At 57.6% G+C, this 16,477-nt stretch overlaps 5 protein-coding genes across 5 annotated transcripts; 2 read left to right on the plus strand and 3 right to left on the minus strand.

Annotated features, from left to right (window-relative positions):
* The first annotated feature begins 457 nt into the window (after positions 1–457).
* Positions 458–3,071, plus strand: BCV69DRAFT_115381 (hypothetical protein). Its single transcript, XM_025489116.1, has one exon. The coding sequence runs from the start codon at positions 700–702 to the stop codon at positions 2,983–2,985; it is 2,286 nt and encodes a 761-aa protein (XP_025350466.1). The 5' UTR covers positions 458–699; the 3' UTR covers positions 2,986–3,071.
* Positions 3,072–3,359: 288 nt separating this feature from the next.
* On the plus strand, positions 3,360–9,015 carry BCV69DRAFT_280915 (hypothetical protein). The gene is made up of 4 exons (XM_025491787.1): positions 3,360–4,006; positions 4,085–4,848; positions 4,934–7,386; positions 7,501–9,015. The coding sequence occupies exons 1-4, from the start codon at positions 3,416–3,418 to the stop codon at positions 8,922–8,924; spliced, it is 5,232 nt and encodes a 1,743-aa protein (XP_025350467.1). The 5' UTR covers positions 3,360–3,415; the 3' UTR covers positions 8,925–9,015.
* Positions 9,016–9,074: 59 nt separating this feature from the next.
* Positions 9,075–11,096, minus strand: BCV69DRAFT_245530 (CoA-dependent acyltransferase; the record flags this gene model as incomplete). The annotated part of the gene is made up of 3 exons (XM_025490158.1): positions 9,075–9,782; positions 9,813–10,085; positions 10,152–11,096. 3 exons carry the CDS (start codon positions 11,094–11,096, stop codon positions 9,075–9,077), a joined length of 1,926 nt encoding a protein of 641 aa, XP_025350468.1.
* Positions 11,097–11,725: 629 nt separating this feature from the next.
* On the minus strand, positions 11,726–13,874 carry BCV69DRAFT_292557 (hypothetical protein). Its single transcript, XM_025493805.1, has one exon. The coding sequence runs from the start codon at positions 13,623–13,625 to the stop codon at positions 12,120–12,122; it is 1,506 nt and encodes a 501-aa protein (XP_025350469.1). The 5' UTR covers positions 13,626–13,874; the 3' UTR covers positions 11,726–12,119.
* Positions 13,875–15,033: 1,159 nt separating this feature from the next.
* Positions 15,034–15,747, minus strand: BCV69DRAFT_297252 (hypothetical protein; the record flags this gene model as incomplete). The annotated part of the gene is made up of 1 exon (XM_025494095.1): positions 15,034–15,747. One exon carries the CDS (start codon positions 15,745–15,747, stop codon positions 15,034–15,036), a length of 714 nt encoding a protein of 237 aa, XP_025350470.1.
* Positions 15,748–16,477: the final 730 nt, after the last annotated feature.

The following is a 16,477-nucleotide window of genomic DNA, read 5'->3' on the forward strand; positions in this document are numbered from 1 at the left end:
CCCCCCCCCCCCCCCCCCCACTCCCCTCTACAGAGGGCTCTCCATCCATCACTTGCTACCCATCACAATCCCCTCCCTGACTTCTGTTCAGTACAGCCTGTGCTGCGTTCCTCCTCGCCTTCCTAACGGGACTGTGCTGGTGGAACTCATCACGTGTTGTCCTCTTGCCCCTGTCTCGGCCCGACATCTACCTCTTCGCCAAACGGTTCAATAGGCACCACACACCGTCATCAGGTCCAAGCTGCCTCACCCCCCCGTCAGTCGTTGATAACCGACATCAACGTCACCGTCTTTGCCGTCGCGCTACATTTGCTATTTCCCCCATCGGCTCTTTCCCATTCTCCCCCTCCGCTGCCGAACCTTTCACCGTCACAATGTTGATTCAGTGCCTTTAACCTGCCCGCGCAAAGGGCGCCCGCATATACAAGGTCCCAGCACCATCCTACCTCTTCAAGCAGGACTAGGAACTCATTCGTCGTACTTCGGCTTCAAGGAGTAAGCCGAGTCCACCGTGCCTAGGAATTCCGCAAACGCAAGCCAGGGCTATCTTCGGTTTGCAGCCTTTGCGGGTGCCTTTCGTTGGTGTCTCCCACGCCTCGTCTCAAACCCCTTGTACCTGAGCGCAAACGCTGGTCGTTTGACCCTTTCACTTCGGAAATTGCTTCTACACCGCCAGTGGAGCGAGCTCAAGATACTATAATGTCGCTCGCCCACTCTCCCAGGTCTGCTTCGCCTGCCGTCTCGTCGTACACATTAGAGGAGCCGGGAACAAGCTCAGAGTGTGAAGACGATCCAGACGATCAAATGTCTCTTCTTGCAGCTCAGCCGCGATCGGCTACATGCTCTAGACCTCCTTGTCTCAAGCGCGCCAGTGAGCTCGGCTGTAGTTCCACCAGCGTACAGCCCTCGTTGGCGGCTACGTCGGTTGGACGGCCTGCGGTAGCATCAGTCTTTTCCTTTGCTGCTCCGAGGTCCTTCCCATCTGCACCAGCTTTCAAGCGACAGGTCACCTTCGACGCCGCCCCACCCGAGGCTTTCGTCACCTTTCATCCTGAGGACTACGACCGTACTCAGATCGAAATCACACAAGGAGGATCCGACTTGGATTTGAGACTGCCCACGAAGTGCAAGAGATACAATGGTGAAGGCGGCGAGGAGGAAGAGGAAGCCTCCGAGGTTGAAGATGACGCTTCTGAAGATGGCTCTGCCCGAGGTTCAAGCAGGGACAGTGGCGCCGGTTGGGCCTGTCTCAAAAGTGGATCTGTCGTCGGTTCTGTCGGGGGGACTCTCACCGCTGGCATTCCACGGCCACCAGTCGATCCCTCTGTGGTCAGTCTCCCCGTACACGGCTTCAAGTCCTTCGGCGGGTTTGGGCAACATCCGAAAACGAACCAGGTGGATGAGCATACATCGCAGTCTCTCTCCGACACCATGAGTGACGATGGCATCGGAAGCGATGTCGAGTCGAGTGACAATGGGGCGGCTGCCATGGAGGCCGCTGCTCTTGCTTCAAAATCCCCCAACGTCACACCTCGTGCCAGTCCTCGTATTGTGCCAAGGTGGGCTCGATGCACAGGCTACTTCGATGAGGCCGCCTCAGCCAATACAGACATGGAACACGAAATGCCGTCCGGCCGCCAGCAAGCACCAGAGCTCAAGGACATCACACCGGTTGCCACACCACCCCTTGTCAAAGAAGCACAGTCGCCACAACAAGCGCAACGCCTGATGACTGGGGATCTTGAGATGGCGTCGGAAGGCTCGACTTCTCTCTACGGCTTTCAGGAGATGCACTCGCCAATGGAGGTCGATCAGTCTTCCCCGAATCTGGCGAATAGATCCAGCGATACCGAGACACTGTGGAGCGGTGGATCATCTTCACCTACTCAACGTGGAGATGGCTCCCAGGCTCACCCCTCTGAAGCAAGCCGTTCGACAAAAGGTGGTTCGACCGACGCTGCCGTCACACACAACTCTGAAGGTACACCTGCACAAGGTGAAGTTGTCTCCGCCTTTGCAAGTCTTCACTGCCAGGACAGCAGTGGCGAAGGGCACAGTAGCAGCAACGAGTCGCAAGCTTGCCATTCATCCCCTTCGCCAATGTCTTCACGCTGCTCCAGCACAGATCCGTGGAGCAATCTCAGCAGTGAAGACGAAGGAGCCAGAAGTCCTGCGCATGGTCTTTGGAGTAGCTGCACATCACCTGACATGATGCCTTTCAAGACCGCCACTTCTTCCGAACCGAAAAGCGCACATCTTCACGTCGCTCCAGATCAGTACAGCTCCATCAGCACGGGGGGTGCCGCGCCTCAGACCAAAACATATACGCACTCGCCCAGCATGATGCAGTCTGCCTTCTTCACGGTGCCTGCTGTCGATGATGCAGACGTCTCTGGTGAGGCCATGACCCACAGCAGAGACGGCACCTCTTTGCTATTGCCAGGACCCCAGAAGTCCGTGCTTCGATCAGCGCTCACCCGCCTCGAGGCCGAGATGGCTGGCACCGGCGGCAGCTCTGTGGATCGTAGCGGAGACGTGACTTCGAGCAGCAGCTGCATATCGTCTGGATGCACTTCAGCCGACGAAGACGGTGTCGCCTCAACATCCAGGCTCAGCGCGTCTGGCGCTGGCAAGCCAAGACGTAAATCTTCTCTCTCGTCATCCTTCGGCGAAGAGGCATGCCGAACGAGCGGTGAAGGTGGGAGACGGGAACGAAGATCATCTCGGCCTGGCCATTGCTCAAGGAAGAGTTCTCTGTCCACAGGCCGAGAAGAAGACGAAGGAGGCAGAAGTGGCTCGCACTCTCCGTCCCCCTCTCCGGATACCGAAGAGCCGATGCCATCAAGGAAGCGACATGGCTCAAAGAGCAGCCGATCTGGTTCCGGATCCTCCTCGACAAGAAGCGGTAGCAGCAGTCGGATACGAATGACGAGGGATAGAGAAGAGACAGAAATAGAAGATGAAGGGGCTTTGGGTGGATTCTGAGAAGCGCAAACAACGCGTGTGCCTTTGTACATATGACTCTTTGATGGCGGAAGGGGCTCCTGTGTGGGCGGCCAAGGTGGAAGACCAAAGGTAGTGCGGGACCGGCTCTCGCCGCCACCTCTTTCCTTTGTCCGGCCGTGGGTAGCTCGATCTCATGCTCTGCTTTCCTCCTTCATCTCGTCAATGCCCACACATGCTGTCTTTCATCACGTTGCGTTTGACCAAAAGTGACAGATGAGCCGACTGGCTGCGAGACCGGAGTGCTCGCGTCGAGCGCCCCCGCGACCTCTGCGTGGCTCTTTCCGTCGAGGTGCGCGAAGACACGGTCGCGTCCATTTGAGCGTTGAGCCCGACCAATGACATTCGTGTCCTTGCCCCTCCCAGCCATCCATCGCTGGCCATCATCACCCCCCTTACCCAGCACCTCGCAATGTCCACTCCTAGAGGCAGCAGTGGTGCTGGCAAAGCCTCTTCCCCTGCAGGCGGCAAGGGCACTCTGCTCGGCTTCTTCAGGAAAGTCGATGGCCCAGCACCTGCCCGGGGCCAGGCTAGTAGCACAGCTGATGCTGGCAAGAACACTGCGAGCAGAGTAGCGCCTGTAATGGACAAGGTGACTCAGGCACCGACCGTCAAGAAGCCTCCACAGACTGTCGCTTCTTCGTCAAAGACCTCTGCTGCTTCCAGTTCGACCAAGACTGCCTTTCCCTCTCCACCCTCCTCTACCTCCGGACGATCCGTCTCGCCCGTAGCACCTCGAATCAGCAATGATACCCCCTTTAACAAGAAGATTGGCACGCCCTCGGCCTCAACAGGAGGTACTAGCAGTCCCTTCAAGAGCCCCACGCAGCCTGCATCAGCAAGTAGACCCAGCCGTGAAGGTAGCAAGTCAGCCAGTCGTGGTCTGGTTGGGGTGAACGCTGGGTCCGGGCAGCCAACACCCCCCAGCAGCAGTCCGGCGACTGCGCAGCTGCTTGAAGACGAGGGCCTTGATGAAGAAGATGTCATGCCTTCCTCCAGCAGAGTGAGTGCTAGAATCAATTGGCCAGCAAGCGATCCGGAAGCGCATATATGCTGACATTGGGCTCCTTTTCACTCACAGCGAGTAGCCAAGAAGCGTCCTGCCTACTTCGAGTCGGGCTCGGAAGGTGATGGTGAATCTGACTTTGAGGCGGACGACGACGATGATGACGATGAAGCCTTCTCAGACGCATCCATGTCACCAGCTCCACCCTCACGCAGCCGCCACTCAGCTGCCCCGGTTGCAAAGAAGCCAAAAGCAGCCGCTTCGCGGCCCTCCGCTGTTGCATCATCTTCCAAGCCACCTCCGGTGTCTCGTCCTCCCTTTGCACGAGCCTCAACTTCAGCCACTTCGAACAGCCGAGCCTCTCCAGGTGAAGACGGCACGCCTAAGCCCGCAGGTGGCTCGACTGAATTCGCCTTTCTCAATGACCGCAGAGACATGGACAAGAATCGCCCAGGTGACGCCGACTATGACCCGAGGACGCTGTACATCCCAAACAACGCCTGGAGCACAATGTCAAAATTCGAAAAGCAGTACTTTGAAATCAAGCAATGGAACATGGACACTATCCTCATGTGCCAAAAGGGCAAGTTTTACGAAATGTTCCTCGAGGACGCATACATTGTCCATCGAGAGCTAGATTTGAAGCTGTCGGATCGAGGAAGGATGCCAATGGTCGGAGTACCCGAGGCTTCCTTTGACATGTTTGCGTCCAAGCTGCTCGCCTTGGGCTACAAGATTGGCAGGGTCGATCAGATGGAAACTGCAGTCGGTTTGGGAATGCGGAAAGACAAGGACAAGGCAAAGGGGGTTGGGACTGATATCGTCAGGCGAGAGCTCAGGTGAGTGTATATACTTGGCTTGACGGAAGGAGTGACTCACCTTCCATGCGACTCATCGCGAGTTTTTCCCCTTTCCTTACAACAGACATGTCATGACGACAGGTACAATGATCGAGGGGCTCGAAGACGACCTCGCCAACTACTGTTTGGCCTTGACCGAGACCGTTACAGAAGGCGAAGACGGCAGAGAGGTCGTCGCCTTCGGAGTCTGCATGCTTGACGCAGCCACGAGCGAATTTAGTCTGTCGGAATGGGCTGACGACCAAGCACGAAGCGAGCTTGAGACTCTTCTACGATCTCTCCGCGTCAAGGAAATCATTCACAAGAAGGGACAGCTGTCCAAGAGCACATCGCGGATCATCCGCAACTGCGTTGGCGCAGATTGCCGTATCACCATGCTTCGAGATGGCAAAGAATGGTTCGACGCCGAAGCCACAGACGCTCAGCTGGAGGATCTCTTTGGTGAGGGCAAGGCAGAGCTCCCTCAAGCCATCAGCGCGATGCTCGACAAGGCCGAAGCCATGAACGCTTTGGGAGGTATGTTTGCCTACCTCACCCAGCTCTCACTTCTCGGTGACGTAGCATCTTCAAAGAATTTCAACGTCCTCGACGCTCGACGCTCTGCTGCTGGCCAGCCAATGAAGCTGGATGCAAACACATTGAGCCACCTGTGTGTCCTCCAGAATGAGGATGGCTCTGACACGGGCACACTCCATCGACTGCTCAACCGATGCATCACTCCTTGCGGCAAGCGACTCTTCAAGATTTGGCTCACCCACCCTCTCTCCGAAGCCAAAGCCATCGAGGAGCGTCTGGACGCTGTTGACGATCTTCTGGGCAACTCTGACTTCGAGGATGCATTCTCCCGAATGAGAGGTTTCCCTGACTTTGAGCGGCTAATCCCCAAGGTCCACTCTGGCAAAATTCGTCCCGGCGAGTTCACCCGCCTGCTAAGCAGCTTCAAGAAGCTGACGCCAGAGATTGAGAACCTACTTCAGATGGCCGAAGGCCACGACTTCCGGTCGAAACTGCTCAGAGGGCTCTTAAGTTCTGTTCCCGATGTCGCCACGCTTGCCAACGAGATCGACTCGATGTTCATTGCTGAAGAAGACGGCTCATTCCAGCCTCAGCCAGGTGTCGACGAAGCCTTTGACGAGGCTCAGACGCTCGTTGAGGGTGTTCATGAGCAGCTCGAAGATGAGCTCAGGTCCGCCCGAAAGAAGCTCAAGCTTGGTGCCACTAAGAAGGGCGGCTGCAATTGGAAGCACAAGGGAACCAATGAGATCTATCAGATTGAAGTCCCTCGCAACACAAGGGTTCCCAACGACTGGCTCGAGATCTCCTCTACGAACGACGCTAAAGGCTACTACCCGCCTGAAGTCAAGTCGCTAGTACTGACTCTCAAGGAGTCTCGAGAGACCCGACTTGCTGCCCTCAAGGAATTTCACGCACGTCTCTTCGAAATGTTCAATGCCAATGCGAAGACGTACTTGTCAGCGGTCCGAGCTGTAGGCGAAGTCGACTGCTTGCTCAGCCTAGCTCAGACCTCATATGCAATGGGCGAACCCACCTGCAGACCAACATTTGTGGAGAGCGAGCGAGCTGTCGTCGCCTTTGAAGAGCTGCGACATCCTTGCATTGCCGGATCGACCGACTTCATCGCCAATGACGTCAAGATGGGCGGCGACTCGGCGGAAGTCATCCTGCTGACGGGAGGCAACATGGCAGGAAAGAGTACGACGGCCAGGACTACTGCCACTGGTGTCATCTTGGCGCAGCTGGGTTGCCGAGTCCCTGCTGCCTCAGCCACTCTGGCGCCCGTAGACCGCATCTGCACCCGCATGGGCGCCAACGACCAGATCTTCAAGGGAAGCTCTACTTTCATGGTCGAGATGCAGGAAGCCAGCCGTATCATCAAGGATTGCACACCTCGCTCTCTTGTCATCATGGACGAGCTGGGCAGGGGCACAAGCACCTTTGATGGTCACGCCATCGCTCACGCTGTTCTGCACCACATCATTGCAAGGACTCGCTGTCTCTCCTTCTTTCTGACTCACTACCTGCAATTGGCATACGACTTCGAAGGCTATCCACGCTGCGCAAACAAGCATATGGAGGTCTTGGTCGATGATGAGCGACGAGAGGTCGTCTTTACCTACCGACTCGTCAACGGCGTGGCCGAGTCCTCATACGGAACCCAGGTTGCAGGTCTGGCTGGTGTACCTCGCGAGATCTGCGATCGCGCCAGTGACATTTCTCGAGAATTTGCCGAGGCTACCAAACAGCACCAAGCCGAGCGCACAACGTCTGCGCTGCCCGTCTCGACATTGGGAGACTTTGCGTACCTCTTCCGATTGGGTCAGGGTGCATTGCCACACATTGCCGATCATCTAGGTGATCGAGGCAACGATGGTCAGGTCGCGTCTCAGCTCGAGGTCATCCGTGCACAGCTGCAGCGCATTGGCAGTCGCAATCAGAGCAATGGCGGGGATGGAGATGTGGAAATGCACGATGCGGAAAAGCAGCCGTCTGGGATCTGTACGTAGACCTTCCTCCGTCGTCCTCTATACATGGAGAATCTCAATGTTGACAACTTATCTCTTGTCTGTCCCTCCTCGCCTGCCCTCCCCATCTCCCACTTCTGGTGTACCACAGACGGCAACGGGATCGACAGCACACCGAAGAAAGCAACAGCCGCAGCAGAGCCGACAGCCCCTTCAGCAGCACTCTCTTCATCGTCCAAGCGATCGGCTTCGTATGGTGGTAGCAATGCTCGATATCAAAAGCGACGACTCGCCGAGGGGGGAGATTCAAGTCTACAGACGGGAGAAGAGGGGAGCGAAGACTTTCTCGGCGGTGCCTCTTCCCCCCTTCGTACTCATAGCAGTCCGCTAGCCTCGAAGAGCAGAAAGCAGCAAGCTCGTCTCCCCTTTGGCTCTGCATCGACATCTAGTGCCAACAGCCACAGCAACGGCGCCGGCGAGCAACTCATCCTGGACCTAGGTCAGAAGCTGCAGGTGACGTGCACTGCGTGTCAGATGTCCTACGACAGATCCTCCCCAGAAGACATGGCTCTGCATGTCCGACACCACGATCGCGTCACGCGAGGGGTAGAGTGGACTGGCAAGAACCTGCTGAGAGCGGGAGAAGTGGTGGATGTAGGGAGCTTGCCAGAGGCTAGCCTGGTCAGGGCGCTGGGAAAGGGAGTTTTGACGGTCGCTGCGCGACGGGACAACCAGAGCACTCCACAAATGGGTGGCGCAGGTGGAGCCATGGATGAGCTGGATGCACTCTTGGCCGCCTCGCCTACTTCTTCGGGCAAAAAGAAGAACAATGGCGCAACGGTCCCTCTTCGTATCTTGCGCTACTCCTTTACCGGGACAGCTGGTGGAGCAATCTCGACGGATGCAGGGCAAGCGGATCATCTGGTCGCCAAGAAGCTCCAGGAGGTCAGCACTACCGTCGATGAAGCCCTTGGTGCGGCACCTCTTGACGAGGAGACGAGGAGACGTCGCGGACCCAAAATGTTCCTCGCAATCGTCGCAGGCAGGGTGGTGGGAGCGGCCGTTACGGGAGCTGTACCTCCAGGCTCGGCTCGGAGGGTAGTAGACATCGCAGAAGGCACCGATAACGGCAGCAAGTCCAGCGCTGAGGGCAAGGACGTCGATTCGAATTCCACCGCCACTTCGACCTCTCAGGCCTTTGCCAGCTCAGGAGACGCCATCTTCCTCTCCTCTCAGCCCCTTCCCAAATACCAGCCGGCCCCAATCCTAGGCGTACACCGCATCTACGTCCTCCCCTCTCTCCGTCGTCTTGGCGTGGGCAGCCGCCTCCTCGATGCCGTACTGGAGCACTCGGTGTACGGGCAGAATGCAGAGGCCCTCTTGCGACAATTTGGTGGGAGAAAGGGAAATGTCGTTGCGTTCAGCCAACCGACGGAAGCGGGAAGGAGATTGGCGGAGAGGTGGTTGATGCAGGGGAGTGGCCAGAGAAGGGAAGCGGGAGGGGGAGGGGGTGCGACTACCAATGGAGGCGGGGAGCGAGCGTCTGGATTGATCGTCTTCCAGGAGGAGTAGGAGGATGCGGATGGGCGATGAGAAGAACGTTTCTTTTGTACTGTTGTCAATAGCTTCTCCCGAGCGCATTCAATCAATGTCAAATAATGCCAATGTTTACTTCCCCTCGTCTTGTATGACATGGCAAGGATCTACCCGCCCTGCGGTGACTCATCTTCCCATCGCTACCCACATCTCTGGATGTTCCACCCACCACTTCCACTCTTTCACGAACGCAGCCAGCTCCGTGCCCTGCAAGACTCGATGGTCTCCCGCAAACGTCACCGGCGCGAGCAGACGAGGGACCATGTAAGGCTCCTGTGTCGTCAGTGTTGTAGCTGTAGCGAGTGGTGTTGAAGTGGTAGAGAAGGCCAGAGAGGGGTCGTCCGACCAGCGGAAACCCCTCTTGACGGCGCATACCGCTCCTATCGCCAGCTCTCCCGTGGGTGGAAGCACAGGTGAGGCGCCTGTCCCACAGCCGAGCGAGCCGATATTGCTCAGGATCAATGTGCCCCCTTCTATGCCCGCAGATGGGCCGCTCATGCCCTCGAGGTCTACCCTGCTCAGTCCTGAAGGACTCCTGGCCAAATTCTGCAATCTACTCAACTCGCGTGCCAAATCCTGTACGGAGTGCTCCTCTACGCCGCGGATGACGGGGGTGAGGAGGCCAGAGGGAGTGCTCAGGGCAAAGCCTATATCGTGTGATTTGCGTGGACCGATTAGGCGGGCGGAACTTGCGAGGGATGAGTAGCGTTCGGTGGGTGTGTCCGAGGAGGAGGAAGAGGAAGAAGAAGGGAGGGAGAGCTTGCTTCTGAAGAGCGGGTGGGAGCTCATGGCGTGTGAGAGGGCCTTGAGCAGGAACGGCAAAAGCGTGAGCTTCTGTGGAGCTGCTGCTACTTCTTCTCCCACTTCTTGCCCTTGTGTTTTGCTTGCTGCTGCCTGCCGTAGCAACAAGCCGCGGTTGATCTTCAGCCGCAAAGCCTCCAGATCCGTCACGTCTAGCTCCTCGGAAAAGGTAAAGTGAGGAATATGAGTGGAGAGGGACAGTGACTTGAACATTGCCTTGCGGATACCCGTCAGAGGCTGGGAGGCTGGTGCAGCCCTGTCTGCCGTAGCGCTCGTCGAGGCAGTAGAAGCAGACGCAAGGCTTGCACGCGTCTGAACGTTGTCGCTTGCGAGGCTCTTCTCACCCGGCACGTCCTTGCCTCTGAGGTGGAAGTCTCCCGCGTCGTCCCCATCCAAGTCCACTGAGCCTCTGCTCGAGCTAGCACCATTGTCGCCCCTCTGTATCCTGCCTAGATGGACAAGCACGTCCTCCCTTGTCACCCTGCCTTCCTTCCCCGTGCCAGCAATCTGCGCCAGATCAAGATTGTGCTCCTTGCACAGCCAGCGTACGGCTGGAGTTGCAAGAGTTTGGAGGTGCTCCTGCCGGGAAGTGGGCCGAGGCTGTGCTTCGCGAGAAGAGGAGGCGGAGGAGGAGGAAGTGGAAAGAGCAGCCGCCTTATCCACATTGTCATCGAGCGGGTGAGGCCGCCTTGTCGGAGCAGAGGTCTGCTCAGGAGGACTACTAGTATGCGCAGCAACTTGCTGCAACGGCTGCTCCTTCTCCTCTACCTGCACCATTCCAGCTTGCTCCCCTTCTCCCTCCCCTTCCTCAACCCAAATCGCACAAAGTTCCCCACCAACCTTCATGACCTCCCCCTCCTTGGCCCCCAACCTCTCCACCACACCCGTATAGCGACTAGTAATCTCCACTGAGGCTTTATCGCTCTGTACTTCGCAGAGGCGTTGGAATTCCTCGATGGAGGAGCCAGGACGGACGTGCCATTGCAGGACTTCGACTTCGCTGATGCCTTCGCCGATGTCGGCTAGGGGGAGGGACTGGAGGGTGCGTGAGGGGTGAGGGGTGCTTGAGAAGGAGCGGGAGCGAGGGGTAGGGCGAATAAGGAGGCCCTGCGGTTTGTAGCTTTGCCCTGGCCTCGTGAGTAAGGAGGTCCGATATCGAGCTTCTGAGGAGCTCCACGATGTGCTTGTTCGGCTGCTACTCGCCGCACGCGATTGGTGGGCAGCACGATGAGGGACTAGCGCAGCTGACGGCAAGGCAGCAGCAGTGAGCCTCGAGCGACCCGCCTGGCCAGAAGCGACCACAGAGGAGGAGGAGGAGGAGGGAAGAGAGAACCGTAGCACTGCCATTATCCACTCCTCTGTATATGAACCGAAGTAAGCAGGAAGTGCGAAGGAGACTGCACACCCGGAAAGGGGCCGTGCTCAGCTCACTAGTCGGAGGTCGGTGAGCCGAGGACCTCTATAGACGTGAGGCTGTGGGGGGAGGGATAAGAAGCATACAGCAGGCGCTAGATATGGTTGGAAAGCAAGATGAACATTCAGGATGCGGAAACCTCTCACCAGTCTGTCTGTCTGAAGGAACGAGCCCCCTCCTGACCGCCCACCTCCTCTCCGTCCATGTTAGACTTTCCCCGCATCGCATCACGCGGAACGCGGGGGAGGCGAGGCGTGTGCATGCGTCGGAGTCCTAGTCTAGTCTACGCCCCCTTTTCGGCTTTGTATCGGCTGTGGATCCAAGGCAGGGGTGACTGTACGTTCATGACAGATGACAGGAGAGGCTAGAGGGGAACTGGAGATGACAAGGTGAGAGTGACATCCATACAAGGACAAGGACAAGCACACGCGCAAGCGGACCCTCGTGCACTTTCGATGAGGAACGTGAGCCACGGCTGCCCTTCGGACCGGGGAGTACAGGTCGACACGCAGGCAATGGACTCAAGGAATAAAGATCTCATTTGTCATTTGTGATCGTTGCCCATCTAAATCGATCGGACTTTCTTTGTGCATTGGCACCGCACCGCTTCGACAACTTAAAGAATGATAGAAAAGAAGTGGTGAGGAGGGACGACGGTGAAAGACAGAAGAGAAGGAATGAATGTGAATAGAGAGGAATGCAAGGAAGAATGAGAGAGTCCGTCTTGGAGATCTTCTTCTTGATGTGGTGACGCGTGCTTGGAAAAATAGGGAACAGTGCATGTGTATGTGTTGACGTGAAGGTGACGAAGAGCTCTCTATGTGACAGAGCTATCTATGGTCGAGGCAAGCATCGCTTTGCACTTGTCGCACCGTGCTCGTAGGCCGACACGGCGAGAGTGAGCCGCAAAAAGCGCTGTCTGAGCGCCGAAGCGTCGCTATGGGCTACTGCACTCTTTACTCGCTCAGAGCCAGACCCGAGTCAGACTCGAGCTCCTTCTCAGCAGCGACGACCTGGGGCACACCGTGAGCGTTGCGGTAGAAAGAGACCTTCTCGTTCTCCTCGATGAACTTGCAGTTCGTCACCGTCTTCCACAGGCTCACAAAGACGTTCTCATCGGTGCAGTGGTAGTGCTCTCCAAGACGCTCCTTGAGGGCCTCGGTGGCCTCCCAAGCATTGTAGTGCGGGATCTTCGACGAGATGTGGTGTGCAACGTGGGTCTCGGCAATACCGTGCAGAATGTAGGGACCAATGGGGCCGAGCCACTTGCGGTCAATGGTGCAGAGGGCGCCGCGAGGGAAAGTCCAGGCCTCGGCAGAGTAGTGAGGCAGCAGAGGGTCGGTGTGCTGCAGGTAGGTGATCATCACGAGCCAGTGGTTGACGCACAGGTACGAGTAGCCGTAGTACCTCATCACTGTGCCGAAGCTGGTCTGCGAAACAGCGTAAGCCAAGGCAGAGATGGTCAAGGCAATACCGACGTCGGACATGATGATCTGAGAGCGGTGGCGCTTGTCGAAGATGATCGAGTCTGGGTTGAAGTGGTTGGTTCCCTTGGGGAAGTGCAGCTGACCAGAAGAGTTCTTGATCAAGTACATGGGCCACCCGAGGAGCTGCTGAACCACGAGGAAGATGAAGTTGTAGGCAGGTGCGTCCTCCAGGAGCTCGTGCAGCCACTCGCCCCAGGTCTCCTCCTCTTCGTGAGAGGCGAGGACGCTGGAAGCGGGGATAGACTCGGGGTTCTCGCTACCTTCGAGGTTCTGCTCGATGGCCTGCTCGTCCTCGGCATCAGAGTCGGATGCGGCGGGCCTGAGGGGAAGGAGTCCCTTCATGGCACGGGTGCGGGGAACAAAGACTTCATCGCGGGTCAAGTGTCCAGTGGCAGCGTGGTGACGGGCGTGGGAGATCCTCCAGGAGTGGTAAGGTACCAGGAGAGCGCTGTGAAGGAACCAGCCGACGGTGTTGTTGATCGTCTTGGACTCGGAGAAAGCCTGGTGACCACACTCGTGGGCGATGATCCACACACCGGTCATGACGAGACCCTGGCAGAAGGTGTAGAGGGCCCATGCAGAGAAGCGCGCAATGGAGGCTTGGGCAGCTGCGCTAATGTAGGGTGCGAGGGGTGTGGTGCCAAAGTCGAATGACTTGACAGAGGGGTCGATGTAGCTAGCGGCATATCCCAGGGCTGCGATCATGGCAAAGTCGCCAGCGAGGTGAACCGAGGACTTGAGGGCGGAGCGCTCGAAGCAGTGCTTTGGGATGGCCGACAGGAGGTCCTTGACGGTGAGGTCGGGTACGTTGAACTGCTTGAGGTCCTCCTTCTTGTAGGACTTTGCCTGTCGGTGGGACATCTTGGTTCCCTTTGATGCAGGTGCGTCGCTCTGCTTTGTGATGTTGATGGTGGGTGCCTTGGAGGGTGCCCGGTTGGTGGCCTGGGTGGCCGAGGACGCGACGGCTGTGGACATGGCGGTGGGTGTTGGTGAGGTGGGAGGGGTGCGGTGTGAGGTGTCGAGGTTGGGTGACGATGGAGAGGAGTGGAAGTGGTGGATCGTGAGGAGGGGAAAGGGGGAGGATGGGATTGGTGAGCGGCCGTGTTCTTCTTGAGAAATGCTTGTGTGTGTGCGAGGGCGTGGCAGCGCTGCTGGGCCTCTGCCCTTGTCCTCTGCCGAGAATAGCCTTGGCCCAGCCTCGTCGCCTCGGTGGCGGGCGCGCCATGTCGAAGCCCGTGAGTGCGTGCGGGTGGGCGCGGGTGGGTGCAAGCAGCACAGGCGACGGCGCGCCGGCGACCCGCCCTGGCGCTGCCTGCCTGTCCTCTGATGCCTCGTCCCTGCTCCGCCCCGACCCGATTAGAGCTCGTGGGTGGTGCGGCCCAGCCCGTGGCCCCACGCTTCCCAATTTGACGGCATCTCAAAAACTTGCTCGACAGGCAAGCAAGCAAGCAAGGGCACCAGCGGCCTTTGCATCACGCCCTCGAATGGCCCCATAGAAGTGTGTGTGTGCCAGCCACAACCCGAGGAGCGCAAGCGAGGCAACTGAAAGGGGCAGTCAGACAGCCAAAACCACACCGTGAAAACAGAAGCGTGCGTGCGGGTCGGTCAGCGTGCGCTCGCTTCTCAAGGAATGCAGGTGGGTTTCCTAGTGGCAACGCCAGACCCAGGCCCACAGGCAAATCTCGCGCGGGCGTGAGAAATGCCAAGGGGGGACATCGCCGAGGTTGTCCCTTGGGCATCGCCAAGGGGCACGTAGCTGGACTCCCTCTAGCAGGCCTTGTCATAGGCAGCTTGCACTGCCTCCAGTCCACTCCGTCAACGTTGACAGATGAGTTGAAGTTAACAGGAAAGGCAGATCAGGCGTGGCACAGGAGACCCATTGTAGCTTCCGCAGCGAAGTGTGCCTTGCTCTCTTTCTTTGACGGTCTACGGCTCCGCACTCAGTTTCACGCCACGAGCGGCCACAAGACAGCATCAGACGTGGGAATGTGCAAACGTGAACTTTGGTACCAGGTGCAAAGGTTGTAGACCAATTTACTCTGAAGGACAGTTCGCTCTACTCTCAGGGGTCAGGAAGCTGGGCACAGACGAGCCTGTGTCCGGCCATCGTACTGATGAACCCTGTCAAGACGTTGAATCACCTAAGCCAGCTCGAGATAGAAGATCAGAGGATGCACAGAGAGTCAGAGCAACCGTAGGGAAAGTGTCAAGGTCGTACCGTACCTGTGGGTACTTTGGTAAATTCATTACAGGTAGTGAAGTGTAGTGTTACAGCGTACATGACAATCAGATGCGGAAGGGCGGATTGGATTCACGACAGGCGAAGCCGGCTCCGGTTCCTGTTCGAAGCTGTAAAAGGTCCACCTGCTTGACCTCTAGCCAGTCACCTCCTGAATTGCTCACCACCCAGCATCTCCACTGGGGCGTCCGCATCGTCGAGGTCGGCAGCCTTCAGGTGCGCGATCACTTGCTTGATCGGGGCATCATCAGGTGCGTCCATCCTGATCCGATTGAACACGGTGTGGAGCGCTCGTACGTTTGAAAGAGCGTATCCTCCTCCAGGGTCGATCCGGTCGAGGGAGCCTGCCCAAAGAGGCAGGGACAGGCCACTCGGGTCCAGGTACCTGCCTTGGCCGATGTACCTTGCGCAACCTAGCTCAACAATGTCTCCGACCGACAGATCTCCTGCCTTGCGCGGATTGTTTGCCACGGTATTGAGGACTCGTTGGTGTTGACGGTCTGCCCACTCTTGGATGTATTGCCTATCCATTTCAGTGAGGGCCGTCCGCCGAGGCGGGTCCACAGCAAGAAACCTTCCAGAGCCAATGACCGCCCTCTCTTTGAGTGCCAGGAGAAACGACCTCAGAGCCGCCACCGAGCCGTGCCCCTTGGCCACGCTGCAGGACCAGCAGACAAAGGCGATGTTCTCCCTTGTGTACCTCCCGCCGTGTGCTCGTGGTGTAATGGCATCCACGGAGACGACGTGCGGGTCGATGAGCTTGGGCTGGCCGGAGGAGATACCATATTGCACCGTCTCAGAGAGGGTCGCTCGGCAGTGAGGGCATTGAGAGGGACGTCGCTGCAGATCTAGAGACATCAGAGTTGCAAAAATGCGACTCTGACGCTCCTGCAGGGTATCCTCGCCCTCTTCTCTCAGAGCCACATCCCGGGCACGCAGACCGAGGAGACCTTTGCGCGTGCGAACTCATTGACGTCGGATCTGGCTGGGTACGGTGCGGAGTCTTGCTGTTGTTTCTGCTGAGCTTCGCCTTGGCCTCGCCAATTGTTCTATGGAGAGCAGGTGCGCACTCTTGACCTCTTCATGGGCAAGCGCGAGCGCCGCCCATCGCTCGACTAGCATGACGAAACGTCTCGTGCTCCACTGTCTCATGGTAGTCGACTCCTCGAGCAGACTAGGACTCCAGACATTGTCTCGTGTGGGCCCACACAGTACTGAGAGTGAGTATCAGGCCAACGAGCATGGGCCAGAGATACGTGAATCGAAGTGGTCGGGGTGACATGACCGAAAGAGAATGTGCCGAGGTGATCATTGTTGTACCAATAGCCAGCGCAGTGTTGATAATCGTGCCGTTATGAGGCAGATTCGTATGAACGAAGACAGATGATGACAACCCTTGAAGGTGACAGGAAGAGGTCGAGCAAGGTCATTGGGTGTGACAAAGAGCGTAGCGCGCAGACCGTAGCCATCGTGACGTTGAGCTTGTTTACTGAGGCGTTGCGCGTAGCGTTGTAGGTAGCAAGGGTACCGATGAGCGCAAAGAGGTTAGGACCTTTTTCGATCGATGTCATTGATCAGATGAGGACAG

Source organism: Pseudomicrostroma glucosiphilum (assembly GCF_003144135.1).
Source record: "Pseudomicrostroma glucosiphilum strain MCA 4718 unplaced genomic scaffold BCV69scaffold_2, whole genome shotgun sequence".
Classification (NCBI taxonomy): domain Eukaryota; kingdom Fungi; phylum Basidiomycota; class Exobasidiomycetes; order Microstromatales; family Microstromataceae; genus Microstroma; species Microstroma glucosiphilum.